Source organism: Malurus melanocephalus, unplaced genomic scaffold (assembly GCF_030028575.1).
Source record: "Malurus melanocephalus ecotype Western Australia unplaced genomic scaffold, MMel_1.1 scaffold_415, whole genome shotgun sequence".
NCBI classification, from domain to species: Eukaryota; Metazoa; Chordata; class Aves; order Passeriformes; family Maluridae; genus Malurus; species Malurus melanocephalus.
Genome location: NW_026623647.1, coordinates 526317 through 544191, shown reverse-complemented (window position 1 = coordinate 544191; position 17875 = coordinate 526317). Strand labels below are relative to the sequence as shown.

General features: G+C 44.0%; 1 protein-coding gene across 1 annotated transcript in view; it reads right to left on the bottom strand.

The window, feature by feature from the left end:
* The window catches only part of CDH4 (cadherin 4), a 405208-nt gene that overhangs the window by 76719 nt on the left and 310614 nt on the right, over positions 1–17875 (bottom strand). The window contains exon 6 of the mRNA XM_057379655.1: positions 10152–10296. Within this exon, the coding sequence (XP_057235638.1) occupies positions 10152–10296 (145 nt within the window). The remainder of the gene's footprint in view (positions 1–10151; positions 10297–17875) is intronic.

Genomic DNA, 17875 nt, shown 5'->3' with positions numbered 1-17875 from the left:
TTTGGCTTCTTTCCTGCGGTGTAGCACTGGACTGAGCAGGTCTGCCCAGGGAAAAAGGACTATTTCAACAGCATTTGACCTACATCTCCATAAAGGGAGATGGCACTGGACAAATGTCTCTAAAGCCATGAACTGAGCACCAGGGAGCTGYATTTCACRAGRCAATCTGCTCCTTATCTCCTATCTTTAATTTYGATTATGAAACCCAACCACAGAGAAAATAAAGAGAGGAACTTGGCATTAATTACGATCTTGTAACTTAATGAAACRCCCTCTGCAAAGGGCCCTGAGTGGCTGCAGCACTTTGCAGAACACGGTGGAGCAGCAGCAGCCGCTTCCTGCCCAGCCCTCCCTGGGGCTGCCTGTCTGACCACAGCCTGCTGCAAACTGCCTGGAAATTGCTTCTCCCTCTCCACAGTCTGGACAGTGGCTGATAATTCCTCTCCTTTTCCTGTGAACACGCTTTTCCCACCTGGCAGTGCTGACCGACAGCATCTCCCGTTGCCTGTGCCGAGGGCTCCATCCCCAGGGACGGCTCCTGAGGGATTTGCCACTGTAACCCACACCACTGTCAGTGTTCCACTCGGTTTGCTTTGCATTTAGCCTGTCTTTAAGCAGSATGTATCCTCTGGACACCTTTGTGCTGCAGTGAATGGCACGAACAGAGATCTGTGTGCAGAGAATTCACCGGAGCGATGTGGGTATGCACAGATAAGGGCTCTGACATCCTCTGGGTGCTGTGTAAACTCCTGCACTGCACTCAGATGATTTATCTGCAATCAAAGCCATGCTTCTGGGTCCTTTTTGTGGAGATACATCTTCATGTACTTTACATTAATGTACTTTACATTAAAATAAAGGCAATATATCCCCACTTCCAGCCCCTAATACTACACAAAGTGGGCAAATATACAGCTCTAACACACTCGAGGACTGAAGCTGGGATTGTTTGGTTTTAAGTTTGGTTTTAAGTTTGGTTTTAAGATGAAGCACTTCAATCTGGCCCACAGGATGTGTGTGTTTGTGGAAAATCGAAGTATTAACCACACCATCCTCACAGCCCTCTGTTCTACCCAACCTGAGGCCAGAGGCAGTTACTACAGAGCAGCAACACTGAGAGAAATCCTCCAAGTCACCCTCAAACTTTACTCTATCAGCTTTGCATCAGACCCTGCTGGTGCTGGGTTAGCTACAAGAGTAGGTTAAACAAGTGTAAACAGGACAAGAGGACTTTCAGTGTCTGAAAAAAGCATCACCTTTATTTTTCTGCTCTGCAGGGCTTCCTCTCAAGCACACTGACAGCATTAAATGAATGCATGAAGTGCCAAAACTCAGAAATCTGGCCCAGCCTGTGCAGTGTGTCACAGGATGAATACCCAGTGCAGATGTAACAGATACATATCTGATATAACTGCATTAAACTACACACCTGGCCTAACTCAGGTACGTAACCTGTTGAAAGGAAACCATTTCTCATCAAATAAGGCACATGGTATGTTAAATGAAACAGCAAACCTAGTACATCATGTCAATATTAAATCAAATTTGCTGCATGTTGAACAGCTCTTCTGAGCAGCAGATTGAATTACCATGCACAGCTAGTGATGACAAGATTACTGTGCATTAGCCTTCATTAACTAACGTGCAGAGTTCATATATCACCTGAGTTCAAATTAATGGATGGCATGACGAAGGAGATCTATCAATAAAAGGCTAGACCTCTAGAATCTGTACCTTCCCAATGCATTCCCTTTGATTTCCCAGAGACCATGATTTCCCTGATGTTATTTTGTCAAATGAGGTGGTTTTGTTTCTAACCATGGATAAGACACATGAGAGAAATGCTTGAAAGCAACCCTTATGGAAAATATTCCCACTGGATTAATTAAGGTTTCTACAGGATAGGCAAAATAATGCCTTACAGAACCTGGGGGGGATGGAAGCAAAGGGAGATWATTTAAACCTGTATATTCAGTTTTGTTTGTCAATTTTAAAATGAATTGCATCTCCCTGTAAAAGACTGCAAAGAGATTTTGTTAGGTTCACCATATCTCAATCCATCTGTACACAATATGTAAAAAGAAAAGCAAAACAAGAGAGATAGCTGCCCTGAGCATGTGTAAGCAGATAAGCACACAGTCATAAACAAATGTCCCCCCCAAATCACTTTGGAATCTGAGAATCAGCTCAGTTCTTTGTCACTCAGACAGCCCCAGAGCACGCTGAGGACTGCAGATTCCCCTCACATTGTCTGCAATCTCTACTCTCCCATCTATGCAACTTCATTTCTCCATAAAAATGGAGCTTTCATGRGTTTAAGGCACACAAACAGTATTTTGGCACAGTTGTACTCCCAAAGTATTTGCTACGATTGCTTTATAATTGCCATTTTTCTAAGCTGGTTTGATGTCCATTAGTTAGATTTAATGCATGTTAAAATAAAGAGCTAATGGGCACTTATCAGGAAGTCAAATAAAAAAGGAAAAAAAAACCTCGTTTCACTTGCCCTTTATCCCACATGTCACTGCAAAACCACATAATCCTCTCTGTCTTCYCCTATGATATAAACAGAAAACGCTAAAACTTCACCCAGTTTTTACTGACAATGCTGTTTCTCTATCCAGCTTTATCTTACAGTTTATGTTTTTAAATGGCTGGTAAATGGCTGCAGAATCATTAAAGGTTGGTTAACCTTCTCAGTCTAATTTTGACCTACAAGATACTTAATTTAATCATTCCCCCATAGAAAAGGATGGAATCATTATGTGCAGACATGTGGTGATGGCCTTATTACATTAGATCTTCATTAACCCAAGTTAATAATGGCTTTGTATTAATGCAAACTTCCCCTTACTCCTCATTTTTTTCTCCCCAAATTGGGAAGCTCACTCAGTGAATCCTCTGCATCTGACACTGGATAGAGAGGACATTAAGAGTTGTTGTGGGAAGATTAAATACTGGAGAATAGTGTAAAATGTACATTTCCTAAACCCAAAATTTTCACTCAGAAGAGTTTTTTGATAATAGTTTTCTGCCCCACAAAGGATGGGAATCTCATGCTCCCATTCATGGCAGGAACACTTCACCCTTTAGGTGATTTCAGTCATTGCAGGGAGGTCTCAGGGACAGAAAGACACACTAGAAAAGCAAAGGCATCAAAACCAAGTGACAATGACAAGCATTGGGATCCTGAGAAAGTCCTCAGAGCACACCTGAACTTTCTACAGCATTGAAGCCCAAAGCCCCTCCACTAACAAACCTCAATCCACAAGTCAAAAAAATGAAATGTTTTCAATTGGTGAYGTGAGGCACTCACACACTCATTGCTAAGGGCTTTAAATGAATTTGGGAAGCTGACCCAGCAACGATGCTGAGCAGAGTTACAGATGTGAACAGRAACATGGACAAGACATCGAGATGACAGAAGTGAGTGAAACTACTGCAGATGTAATAAACTGCAAATATTACTTAAATTACTTATAACTTAAATTAAACTGCATCGCACATGCTCTGGATAAAAAACCTAAACAGAAGCAGCACTCTCCTTCCAAATGATATTCCCTTSGTCATAACTGATAGCTACTGTCATTCTCCTTCACTGTAATTYTTGTAATCATTGGCAAATTTTGACCTTTCAAGCAGCTAACCTAATTCATAACGGATGCCACTTCCTAATTAGCAGAGACATTGGATTCTCAGCTTCAGACAGGGCATGAGCCAACCTAATGAGAATAAAGAGAGCRAGCAGGTCTGGAGAGACAACGGGGTGAGCTGAAGAGGCTGCTGTCACCCAGAATGGAAAAAAGATCTCCTTATTGTTAAAAATGGAATAAATACCTCCGGGGAGCCAAGGAGCAGATGAACTGACTGCAGCACACACATGGCCCTTGCCAGGTTTGAAGATCACTCCCCTCCAGGAGCCTGCAGCCTACAGAGACCCCCCAACAGCAGAGAAATCCCCCCAGTCAAACATCAGGGTGGGCAAAAGCACATCCAGCACCTGAGCAAATGGTTCAGACTCCATAAATTCATGAGACACAGCTCAGCTGAGCTCCTCCATGTGAACCCTCTCAATTTCCAGGGCCAGCTCAAGGAAGGGAGAAGGCATGACTTTTGAACATCACCACAGCACAGCCGAGTTTCATGCTGAACTGAAAGCATGTGTGACTCCAGAAATCACACAGACCCAGCTGTGCAGAGCCTGACACTGAACACATCCTCCACAAGGCTCCAATCCAACCCCTGACACTGCATATTTATATATACAATGTAATATAAAGAGATGTAATACGATATGAACTATTATATATATCATACTGTGCTACTTATAGTTAAAATGAGGCAGAGAAAGGGCTATAACAGTGTCCAGCTGTAACTCCCTCCCAGAATGGTCTCAGTGTGATTTCCACATTTTTTTCACTTGTATCAACTTGGTCACTTTTTTTTTTTTTTTTTGGAGGGAAAACCCATCAGTCTGGGGATTTGCATTTTTTCCTCACAGTTCTATAATTCACTTCCTTGCTCTTGGGACTGGATGCTTCTGAAAAGGAAATTAAGAGCACAGATTTTATAAGCACTTCCCTCGAAAGAAAATGGAAAGCACTACCACGTGAGTCAGCAGAAAAACGATTTCTTATCTTAAAATTGTGCTYGGCTGAGCAAAAGAACTTGAAAAAGAATATTTTGCACCCTAAGTCTGTGTGTACTGTGTGAGAGAACAGAATCAGGTTGGACAACACTATGACATTTTTGGAAAGGGTTGCAATGGCAGAAAGAGGGATTCACTCCGTGTCCTATTAATTTTTAAAAATGAAACATTTTCTTTTCAGATCTCGGGCTCTGCCACCCAGCAACACCTGCTCTGTTCCTTCACTGAACAAACAACCTGCAGCACACCAGGCATCTCTTCACGAATTGCACTGTCAGGATGGAGAGGAAGAACAAGCCAGAACTGCARAATCCAAATTCTCCCCATGAATATATATATGAATGAAACTATATGCCTTAAAAGATTAATTTCACAAGCCTTAAATTGCAGTTTAATTTGAAAACTAATTCAGCCTCATAATTGGCTTTCTGTTCAAATCACTGAGGCTAAAGATTTAAATTCTTAATATTCAGATGACTTTTGAGTTTCTGGCCCCATCTGTGCATTAGTCCATGGTGTTAATCTCTGAGGGAATCTCTGCTGGCATAGAAATAAAATAAACAAACTGGGACACTAGTAGAATAATCGGCTTTTAAAATCCTTGGTTTTTTTTATATACTGCTTATTTTTTATGAGATTTCTTTAACTCAATTTGCCACATATAGATTTGGCTCCCAGCTATTTCATTTTTCACGTGGCATGTTATCAACAATTATTCCATCAGAGTTCCATGGACTCTGGAGGAGATGGATAAATTTTAAATTACAAAATTTCTCACGTAACAAATACTAATATTCCTTTATTTTGGASGACTCTCTATATTTAGCACTTTTTCACAGCACTCCCCCAAGGAGGAGGGTAGGAGTAAACTATCCTACAGAACTCTAGGAGAATGAAGGTGCAACTCGAGTTTAAAAGACACCACTTGGACTTGTGCTATTGACTTGAAAGGGACCAAGATGTATCCAGAGAGTCAGTGAAGTGGAAAGGATGAATGGGAATGGAAAAGGCCAGTCTGACAGGAACAAATTGTTTTGGAGAGATGAGTTAATTTTTGACAATCTTTCTGTTAAAACAAAATAGGTACAACCCAGAGCAAAGCACTCGAGTCGCTGCAGAGCATTTCACATTGACCTTTTCAGAACTGAGCGCTTCAGTTAAGTAAGACATCCACATCCTTCCGTGAGGAAGCGTTTGCGGTGGTTACAGCAAAACGGAGCTTCTGCACAGATGGAAACAATCCTTCTCCATCACACTGATGTTTTGTGATTAAATTCTCTTTCTTCTTTTATATTTAAGCATTTTCATTCCATCTTACTGAGCAATTTTTATTTTTGTAAAGTGTAGAGTTTCTCCTGAAAGAGCCCTCCCCAAGGACAGCGCTGGGATCCTGCACACCCGGCACTACGAGCTCAGGGGCTGCAACTGGTGCTGCACAGAGGRGAAAATCCCACTCAGAGCCCCAGCTCCTGCCTTCTGCGAGGAGCTGGTGTGATGTAGCTCGGAGATGTGGCCTTGGAAAAGGCAGCAGGATCCTCGCAGGGCAGCCCAGCTCCGCAGCCCGTCCCGCTTTGTCAGCGCTTGAAAGGAAACGCGCGCRGCTCCGCCAGAGCTCTGCTGATTAAGGCTGCCAGAGGGAGCAGGGGAATTTCAGCTCCAGCTTGCAGCTGCATTTTTAAAACTTGGCTGTGTTCTTCACATAGAGGCAAAGTTCAAAGAGGCAGAACATTATTCAACATGAGTAAAACAYGGTCTTTTAAGATACACTTTCAAACGGTGGCGCGTTAAATCAAAACAACTCGTGAAGGGGGAGAGCAAGGAAGAAAGATGGTCCTGTGGAAATKAAAATCCTGCATCACTGCTCCTGTTCTGCATTTTTGGAAGGGCCTGCATTTACACATTTAAATTGCCCAGCCACTTGACCTGAGGCTAGATAAGCTAGAATGCATTAAACTGCTTTCCAGAGAGCATCGGAAAAGGAAAGAGATGCATTTCAGTTTAAGAGCCAGCACATCTGAGGATGTCCAGAGGCTGGTTCTCACAACACAAAACTTCTCTAAAAGCAAACTCCTGATTTGAAGAACACTGTGCTACGGCTCAAGATACTGTTTCAATTAAGTTATTATAATCCTAACCAGCAACAACAACCTATTATAATTAATAATACTTGATGATTTCTTTTCTRTTCCTGTCAAGGGTTGCTTCAAGGTGACTCGCAGAGAGCACGCTCCTTGGGAACCCAGACTGAGTGCTCCGCAGGCTGGAAAGCCCCTTCACTTAAACCCCATCAGACTGTCTAATGAGTCTCTTCACATCGCTGMCAATTCTTCCAGCTCTTGGACAATTTTGTGTATTTGTATTCCAGGCTACAGCAAACTCTCTCCTGCAGGAGGCTGAGTGCCCAGCAGTGTCACACCTCCTCCTGCATTCCCATTCCCTCGGCTCGCTCCACCCGCTTTTGGCTTATTCACTGTTGAGTCAGTGGGTCACATCTTACCTGGCCACCTTCCATGCCCTGCCCTGGGCTGGCACAAACTGCAGATCCCTGCCAGGAGCAGAGATSAGGCCCCACATTCTGCTCCAGGACACCACATCCCAGCTCCGAGTGGGGACCAGGCTATGCTTTATGGCACAGGATGCTCCTCTAAGCACAGCCATGCTTTTCCCACCCAGCCCTGGATGCTGTACCCACCCAGCCCTGGATGCTTTACCCACCCAGCCCTGCTGTGCCCACCCAGCCCTGCCTCTGCTCCACTCTGGACCCCAGGAGCACAGGGACAGCACCCCAGGGCCCTTTCCTGCTCACTGGATCGGGATTTGCTCTGCTGATCCTGCCCAAGCCTTTCCAGGGCTTTCCCTGCAGCTCAAGGTCACCGTGCCCTGCCCAGTCTCTGCTCAACAGCACATTCCTGATGGTCTTGCTTTGCAAAATTTCAATGGGTAGAGCTCGAGCTCCATATGTCCTTTTTTTTTTTTTTATCTGGGTTTTTTTATTAAATCTGGGCAAAATTCCGACTGACTTCAAACAGCCATTGGCTGCTCATTCTAGCTGCCCTCMGAGTCAGCATTTATTTGGGATACTCTAACACCTTTCTCATCAGAGGTGTGCAAAATTATTAGGAACATTGCAGATACTGTCGTAATCAAGTATTCCTGCATTTTTAATCACAGCCATTATAAAGGGGCATATGGAAGATGTGAGAAAAAACAATTGCACAAGATATCCAGGGAAGCATTTTCAGTCCTCAGGCGCAGTTCAGCAGCACCGAGCAGTGGAAAATAAATGCTGAACTCCTGTAACATATAACAAGATTTTTTAGTTTGCTCGAAGCATGGATATTCACACATATGCAGATATATTTTTATAGATGCATACACATATCTAACTTACTGTTGAATCAGTACTGAACACATTTTGTTGTTACCTCAAAGTATTTGCAGAATTTGTCTTTCATTTGTCAACCACTGCCACAAATAATCATGAATTCTGGTCACACATTTCTTCTCTTGCAGTGGCTGGTGTGGTACATCCTTAGCTGTTATAATATTCTGAGGCATCTTGAACTATAAAAAAAGTTTCTAAATCTTTGCAAGATCTGTCTTTAGCTAAATACATCATCTGCACTTGTCTCTGCACAAAAGAGGGACACATAACTCCGAGGCAAAGGAGTACCCAGATATTCCCTTTAACTCCATGACCTCTCCATCACTTTCTCAAAGGCACAAGATCATGTTTCTTGCCAAGTACATGGAACGAGGGCCTCCGATACCCAAATTCCTAGGAGGCTCTACAAAAGCAAGGAAGAGAAATTCAATAGTAATATAAACCTTTAAAAGAATACCGATTAAACAGGAAAGAGAGAAAAAAAAAAAAAAAAAAAAAAAAAAAAAACCCGACAAATACATCAAAGACAAATGTAATTGCTTTTGAATAAAAACAGATTTCTTTCTACCTTCCTGCCTTAAAGGCAAGCACTCCAGCCTGGGACAGAGAATACCAAAAATCACTGCTAGAAGCAGAGGCACAAGTATTTTGTAGGCAAAATTATCCTGTTCTGATTTAATAGCTCAAAGGCTTATCTGGATTTCAGACAAGAAGAAGATGCAATTTACTGCTTCTTTGACAGATGAACAGAGCTAGTTAAAACATTTGGGAACACTTTGAATATTGATCTGTCCTCGAATAAGATGTAAGAAATTTGATTTGCTATGGAAATGTTGTATCAATCTTGAAACCTTGATATGCCCCAAAGYGGCCTTCAAATGAAAGCTGGAAAAGTTCTCTGGGAAGATGTCATTAGAGCTGTCAGCYCAGGGACTTCTCACGTTCCCTCCTCCAAGCAGGACCGGGATCAGGGCTTTGAAGCTGGGCCATCACCACCCAGAGGAATCCAGAAAGGAGCTGTACCTATTCTTTGCTCAGAAATAATGTCACGTTCTGTCCCCACCACGTGTCCCCCACAGCTGCCTGTCCCTCACCGTGCTGGAAGACAATCAATCATGCCTGTGAATCACCTTGTTAAAAACAGTGCCCACCGGAGACTTCCCTGTCACACCTCCGGCAGAGGAGCTGCCGTGATGAATGCTTGCTGACACAAACCAAAGTCACGGGGTATTTAACCCCTCAGCTGGCAAACAACCRAGGAGAGAGTCTAGGAGAAAATCTCCGTCTGATTTCAGGAGACTTCCAATTGTACTGGTGATACAGAACAATTGACGTTCAAAGAATGGATACACTCATTTTAGTTATGCTCAGCAATGAGCTGAACCAACCCCGCTCCCATATTGGAAACTGCAGGGTCACACCACACTGAAATAGCAAATCAACAACAGAGTTGARAATAGAACATTAAAGACCTTTACAGATCTATTTTTTTCAGACATACAAACGTGCTCATGTAAAAATCATTACTTTTCTGCATAYAGCTTAGACCGTCACTAATATTTCACCCATACATTTTCTGAAATTCAACTTAAGTTTTTCCCCATGTTAGAAAAGTCTGTGGAGACAGAGGATAAGCCTGCAATTTCAGCGGGAATATTCCCACTTTGCATCAGGCTCCGAGTATTGGGACACAGCCTTCTTTAGAGTCTGACTGGATGCCAGGTATTGAGTTGGCAAATGACTGAATTAAATATCAAGGAGGCGGATATTGAGCATTTGAGACACAGGGTCATTGAAAGGCCACTGCCAGGCTGGCTCTGTAATTAGAATAACAGCCCTGAGTGCATGAGAAAGACAACACAGAGCATTACTCTACAAAACTGCTGCTTTCACAAATTCCACAGCCAGGCACAGACCACCAGCACCCAGGTTTCCTCCAGCCCAGGTCTGCACTTTCTCTTCATCCAGACTGAGACACCAGATTGTTCTCACCTCCATCAGTTTTCCAGGTGGAGAAAACCTCTCCCTCATCCCGTGTTCCCAGCAGAGGCCAAGCCACCCCACCAGATGAATGGCTGAAAACCTGTTACACTCTGAGACCTTTTTTTTCAACTGTACCTGGTTTAGAGCCTTCATCAACAGATCCATTGTAGACTTGGTTGATGAACTCTGGCCTGTTGTCGTTCATATCAATCACGTAGATGTACAGGTCAATRGGATTCTCCACCTTGTTCCCATTCATATCCACTGCATGAGCCCGGAGCTGGGAATAAGCACAGTGAAACCACRTCAGCAATTGGATCTGTTGCAGAATGAGAGACTGTTTTGCAAGGATTGACTTCACATCATAAATACTTTCTCAAAATTGAATGGAGCCRGTATCTAATTAATTCCAGCAGAAAGCACTGACATAGTTTCCATTTACACTTGACTCACAGACAGTTTTTCAGACCTTAATGTAATATTGAAATAATATTTTAAAACAGTGATTGTCAGTAGAAACACTTTAAACTCTGGTGTAGTGATGCTATCTCCTTCACTGCTCAGAGACCATTCTTTTATTTTTTAAGACATACTGAACCTTGTCTGACAATCTGAAAAGCAAATTTTGCTTAGTTCCAAATAAGGCAAGGAAATGATTTTGAGAGGTTTCTTATGGGAATCCGCAGCCTTTCACACCCAAAACAACAGGGATTATTAAGTGAGGACATTTCAGGATGACATTAGTAGTGTTTATTCTTTGTTTAATCACGGTCTCCATGAACAGCAACAGCTMCTGACCCCATTGCTCTGCGCACCGAAAGACATTTAAAAAGTCCCTTTCCTTCAAATAATGGGAGGCCCCATGGCACTRAGAATGAAATTTCCTCAGGCTTGAATAAAATACCCAGTGCTGAGGCATTCCAATAACCAGAGCCGCAGTGTTAAGCCCTCAGTTAAACTGGAACTGCAGCTTTATCTTATTAGCAATAACCATCAGTAATAATGCCCAGAAACAAGAGCATCTGTTTTCTGAAYAAAAGAGACAGATACAGCATGTCAAAATGAGTAATTAATAAAACAAAGCAATCAACAATAGTCTGGAACAATCAGTAACCAGGTGAAAAAAATGGATAGCTTTCTCATTAAAGGGAACAGATGGCTACTCTAAATGGAGTGTGGGGGAATGCGCTGCTGGTGCCGGCTCCGGGACAGCTCCGACACGAGGGAGGAGCTGCACAGCCCCTGATCCCGGCTGGCAGTGGGGAGGTGTAATCTGACTGTGAATGCTGCAGAATTTGGCYATCATCCCTCTTCATTTCAGCCCTGCTGAACCTCCAGCYTGCCACGGGAACTGGGGCTGGCASTCGGGATGGCTGCGGGACGTCCCACAGGGCTGGTGGGCTGAGGAACACCGGCTTCGGAGGATATCAGCTCTGCAGAGTCACAGAATCACACAATGGCTTGGGTTGGAAAGGACCTTAAAGCTCGTCTGGCTCCAAACCTCTGTCACAGGCAGGGAACYTTCCACTGGATTGGGTTGCTCCAAGCTCCATCCATCCAGCCTTGAACTCTTCCAGCGATGGGGCATCCACAGCTTCTCTGGGCGACCTGTGCCAGGGYTCTGGTCCCTCCCAGCAGCTCCCTAYGCCATCAGGCTGCTGCTGGGAGTGGGAGCTGACATGCCAGGGAGGTCTCCAGCTCCTCTGATGCATGACAAATAAATATGCTAATTGCATTAGCACTGGTTCCTGTCTTTCGCTCTCGCTGTGCCGGTGATTGATGTGACTTTCYCCTTCATGTACGGTGCTCAGAAGTCCAGAGCTCAACAAAAGGARCTGAACACCATTAGGATGGGCTGGATTAACATTTAATCAAGCAAAGAGAACAAACTGCCTCGTGAAATGAGCTGGGAGAAAAACTTGGGGTTTTTTGCCTAAGGAAGTTAAGCAGCACGTTTTCTTTAAAGCCTGAAGAAGCCCAGCTTTGCTTTCAATACAGGATGTACCATTTGTATTTCATGACTTGCATTTCTTTCCTGCATAGGAACTGCTTTGGCTCCCACCTGTTGAGCTATCCTTCATCATGTCAGATGTAGCAATTCAATAACTTTACAGTCAGAGGTCAGACTGTCTTTGAAAAAAAGTAATTCGAGCTAAAATTAAAGTTATTATCTTCAAACTGAGGCAGCACTGGGCTCTCTCTTACAGCATTTCCAGCAGCGGAAATGGTTCCATTCAGAGATAAAGCAGAGAGCAAAGCTGGTATCTCCCCCCTCAGATCTGACTCTCCCCCTGCAAATTTTTAATTACATTTGATAGCTTTTGTTTGAAATCTCCAGGAGGAAGGGATTTCTCAGCAATGCACATCTATCTGCTTGTTGCACTCACCGAGCACATGTGCCCATCAGCGCGTTGCTGCCTGCACTCAAGGCAAAAAAAAATTCAATAAGCAARGCAGCAGGGATCTCATCAAACCTGGGGTGACATGCTCAAGTGTCACCTCTGCCCTGAGCCCAGCAGCAGCCCTGGGCTGAGCTCTGGGAGGSAGGGCAGTGCTGGCCACACTGCTGTGGTCACTCACAGCATCTCACAGCATCTGGGGTGCCAGGAAGATGGCACCCTCTCTCCTGCTCCTTTGTTTCTGGCTGGCTTCAGGGAACATTTCCACGCTTTCCTTTTGTGCTTGTTTGCATTAATTTTCTCTGCCCGTACTCTCGGAACAGCTCTCCTGTGCCAACGCCTCCGTATCTCCCACAACACGCTGCTGCTCTGTGGTCAGTGCCAATCGTGGCACAGGGACAAGGGAATCCTGAGCCAGAGGGTTGAATTTCAGCTCAATGGGAGCTCTTCTTGTTAAAAACCATTCCTTGTTAAGAGACAATTCCTTGTTAGAGCCCATCCTCAGCAGAGAGAGCCAAGGAGGGACTCCAGGGGGGCAATCTGTCTACTGTGAAACTGGCTGGATCTCCCAGGGAGATCTATACCTTAAAAAGTTTGTTTGAAATATTTACATTTTCCTCAAGTGAGAGAACATGACAGGAGTGAAGAAGGAATAAAATCAAATTAAATACCTCGCAAAGGATTCTGAAAAATTAATACACGTGGCCAACTAATCTCTAGCTGATGCATCACTCCGCTGTAMCAGCCACGGAGCTGGCTCGATATTCTTTAACAAATATTGTTTAAAAGTATGACAATTATTGCTATCWTATTCAGCAGCAGCTACCACAGGTCTCTGAGGTTTTCCTACTGACAGTTTCCAGTGTAAATGTAGCTGTTGGCATACAAATGATTTGGTATCATGATTATTGATTACACTGGAGGCTGGTGGTATCTGAAGGTAGTTAGTCAAAGTCAACACAGTGAATGGTGTTAAATATGAATATTACTGGGGCACTAATACTACTAATACAAATATACATTATCAATCAGTGACAGAGCCTTGAAGCAATAAGCATACAATGTCATGCCTAATTTGTGTGCTCTTAATTGTGATTAAAAGTTCAATTTAGAGCGTTGTGACACAAATGGCTGGCATTACTCAACAYGGTTCAAAATACTCGAATTAGCTCTTGTATCCCTTAATTTGCAGTAAAATAGTTTTGTTCCTTTGMATTTAAAACAACTCTTTGTCAGTCTATAGCCCACCTGCTCTGCTGCAGCCATTTCTGGGGGAGCATTTYACCAGCTTAATGCTGACAGTGCACACATGTGTCTGGAACAGGATTAGGACTTGCTTCAAAGTTTCCCTATAATGCATATTACTCAAGTATCATAGTCAATGATTACTTACTGACACGTTTATGCTGATGTCTTTTGAAAACAGAGCTTGAAAAACGTCTTGGAAAACGAACCTACCAATTTTCCATCCCTTGTACTTGCCAGGCCTAACTGCAGCTTAATAGGAAAGCGGTGTCTGGATCARAAAAGACATTCAGAGCCACTAATTCTGTCAGCAGCACAAACGGGACTTGGGGAGCGCAGTCAAGTAAGGCCAAGAGAACTCATGCATATTAAACAGTGCTACCTGCTGAAACTTCTTTGGCATGCAGGGAGCATTTTAAGGGCTGACTGCGAGGGGACGTGCAGCACACGCTTGCTGCAGCGAGATGGCACAGGGACGTGGGGAATGTATCCCCATGGCTGTGTGTCCCATGTCAGTGTGTCTCATGGCTGTGTGTCCCATGGCTGTGTGTCCCATGTCAGTGTGTCCTCTGTCTGTGTGTCCCGTGGCTGTGTGTCCCATGTCTCTGTGTCTCATGGCTGTGTGTCCCCATGGCTGTGTGTCCTCTGTCTGTGTCCCATGTTCGTGTGTCCCCATGGCTGTATGTCCCCATGTCTGTGTGTCCCTATATCACTGTGTCCTTGGCTGTGTCCCGTGTCTGTGTGTCCCATGGCTGTTTGTCCCTCACTGAGTGTCCCATGTCTGTGTGTCCCTGGCTGTGTGTCTCACAGCTGTGTGTCCCATTGCTGGGTGTCCCATTGCTGTGTGTCCCCATGTCTGTGTGTCCCTGGCTGTGTCCTGTGTCTGTGTGTCCCATGTCTGTGTGTCCCCATGTCTGTGTGTCCCGTGGTTGTGTGTCTCACAGCTGTGTGTCTTGTGGCTGTGTGTCCCATGGCTGTTTGTCCCCATGGTTGTGTGTCCCCATGACTGTGTGTCCCCATGGCTGTGTCCCATTTCTGTGTCCTGTGTCTGTGTGTCCCATGGCTCTAAGGACACCAGGGTGGCTCCCAGGCCATCACTCAGTGCCACCTGTGCAGTCCCACACCACAACCTGGTGTTGTTTAAGTGGCTGCAGAACCCGTTTCGCTTTTCTCCGCTCGTATTTTCAGCTGACTCYGCGTCTGCCAGGTCCCTGGAGAGTTTGTGCTCTGGTTTGCAGCACAGACAAAAACAGATGAGGCTGAACCTGCGATCCCTGGGAGTGCCAGAACACAGCACCTGGGCAGGAGCTCTGAGTCCCAGAGGCACACACATCTCTGCATACCTCCAGCTTGGAATGATCCTCCCTAAAAGTTCAAGAATGATCACAAAAACAGGGGAAGTTCTGCTGCAGAGCTCCTGATCTAATTAGAAAAAAATCTGTTTCACCTTAGGGAATGAGGYAGGTTTCATCAGACAAATGGCTTGCTGAATGCAGGGAGAGTTAAAACACTAGTATTTTAAAAATGGTAGTCCTGAAGCAATACAGATAATTATGCATAAGAAAATACGTGTTGAAAATGTGGGAGTTAATGAAACAGAACTCTTGATATGTAGCCTCACAAACACTTGCAAATTATTGTTCTTTCTTTTATAATTAGTTTTTAGATTACCTGGGAACAAAAACAGCAAGGACAACACTCGACAGTGACAGAGATGCTGAAAAGTCTTGGTTGTGTTTGGGGCTGCAGAAAATGTGAAGCTGTATAAATGCAGCCCGGCTGTGTCAGACACAGAGCCCATGTCCTGCTGCGTCACACGGACCCAGCTCCTCTGACATTCCCTACCCCAGCTCAAGAGTAAAGTTGCTAATCCAAGCTAAAGGAAACCACAGCAGATGTCAAACCAATTTAAAGGTGGAAAAGCTGTCCAGACTCAAGACTACACCTCAGTCACTGCTCTTCCAGCTCTCAGTTCACACCTGGCTCCGTGTYGCCTTTCCCATCAGTTAGAGACTCAGCTCTTCATTGACTTCTTCAAACCCTCCACCACACAAGACTTTGGATCGTATTTCCTTTCTGGAAGCTGGCCAAATTTTTTCCAGTTTTCAGCATTGTTCATTCCTACTTTAAGCTTCTGCTCCAGTGTTCAGGTCATTGCTTTGTGCATGGTGTATGTATAAATGCTTTGTAAAGGGTTAGTAAATGAACAATTGATGGTTCAAGAAATCATCAATCCATTGCTACTGAGGCTGAAGGATCTACAGGTCATTTACAGCCACAACTTAAAATGTTCTCCATCACCTTCTACTGTTCTGCTACCAAAGATTTTCTGCCATTCACTATTCCTGTCTATAAGGGCTCATAACATACTTATCAGTTATTCTCTCTATAAAATACATCTTCCTGTAACCTTCAGAGTATAAATATGCTTATTTACATATGGATGTCACTAGTTCAAGGTTTCTGTGAGGAACAGAAAAGGCTGGAAATCCTGTGGTATGTACACAGCAGACTCATCCCATCACCTTTGACAAGGAAAGAATTCAATTTACTGAATTCACCGTGACTGGTAGGTTCAGTTCGTTTTTCAGGGGCACAGGGTTTGTTATGATGGAGGAAAAAAATCTGTTTCATCTCATGTTTTTGACTGAGAGTGTCTGATCGCAGACATCACAGCRGCTCCATCAAAAGTCCTAACTTTTTTATTATTGACTAGACTATTATAATAACCTGGCACTGCTGAAACAATATCAACAACCCTGAGATGACACACACTTTATCTCAAACATTTCTTTCTCAAAACAACCTCTCTTCATATTTTCCTAGGCACAACAAACAAAATAATTGTTCTTGCTCGCAGAGGATAAAATAATTTTTCTTCAGATCTCCTTTTACCCAGGGGAAATCTCTTTTTCCACCCAACTAAAGAGGTAATCTATTTTCTTTATCCTTCCACCCCAGCCCAGAAGCTGTGTCAACATGGTTAACTGGATACCTGATAAAGCTGACAGAATGTGCATCTCGGACGGCGCGGTTGGGGACGCGGTGTCTGTGGAAGTGACCCATGTGTGGCACTGACATTACAGCATCCCCTGGAAGGGCTATTACCGTGCCAGGAGATGGGGCTGAGGATGATAGCAATCCACCAAACAACCTTTCACAACCACTCCAGGAGACAACTAAAGCACAGATGCACAGGATGTTTTGAAATTTTGAGGGGCGACCTATTCTTTTAGCAATTTGTGGGACTGGATCCCAATTTATTGCAATTACTGTGCCATAAAGGGGATGGGATTTATATCAAAACAGAGCAACCAATTACACTGTGAGCATTCTGCAGGTAGAGCATTTTATGAACTAGGATAGCAYGAGGCACCATCACTTTTGAGTGTAATTAATCTTAATTAATTCCCTGATATTTAATATTAGCTTATCCGYGTATTTAAAAACCTATCCGACACACCCCCATCATACTGCCTGAACATCTCCTGGTGAATTAAAATGAAAAATGACTATAGCAATTATTGCATGTTTAGATGCAGTAATGATTYTTAAATTAGTAATTTCCCAAGACATGCTAATGTAGTGACTGGCTTCTCATGGTTTTGGGTGGTTCARTCTGCACATAAATTTGCATGGATTTAACAAGCAGTGTGAAGTTTCACCATTTTAAACAAATCACTCTGACTTTGTGTCTGAAAAAGACATCAGTTTATCTCCACTTTCATAGAATCACAGAACTGTTTAGGTTGGAAAAGCCCTCTCAGATCAAGTCCAACTGTTCCCACAGCACTGCCAAGCCCATCACTGAACTGTGTCCTCAAGTGCCATGTCTRCATGGCTTTTAAATCCCCCCAGAGATGGTGACTGCACCACTGCCCTGGGCAGCCAGGGCTGGACAACCCTTCTGGGGATGCAAATTTTCAATATATCCAACCTAAATGTCTCCTGCCACAACTTGAGGCCATTTCCTCTTGCTCTGACACATTTTACCCACGAGAAGAGACCATTGGTCACCATAACCTCCTTCAAGGCAGTCATAAAGTGATGAGGTCACCCCAGAGCCTCCTTTTCTCCAGGATAAGACCCCCCCAGATCCCTCAATTGCTCCTCATCAAACTCACTCCCTAAATCCTTCCTCAGCTCTGCTGTCCTTCCCTGGACATGCTCAATGTTCTGCTTGGGGTGAGGAGCCCAAAACCAATCCCAGGACTG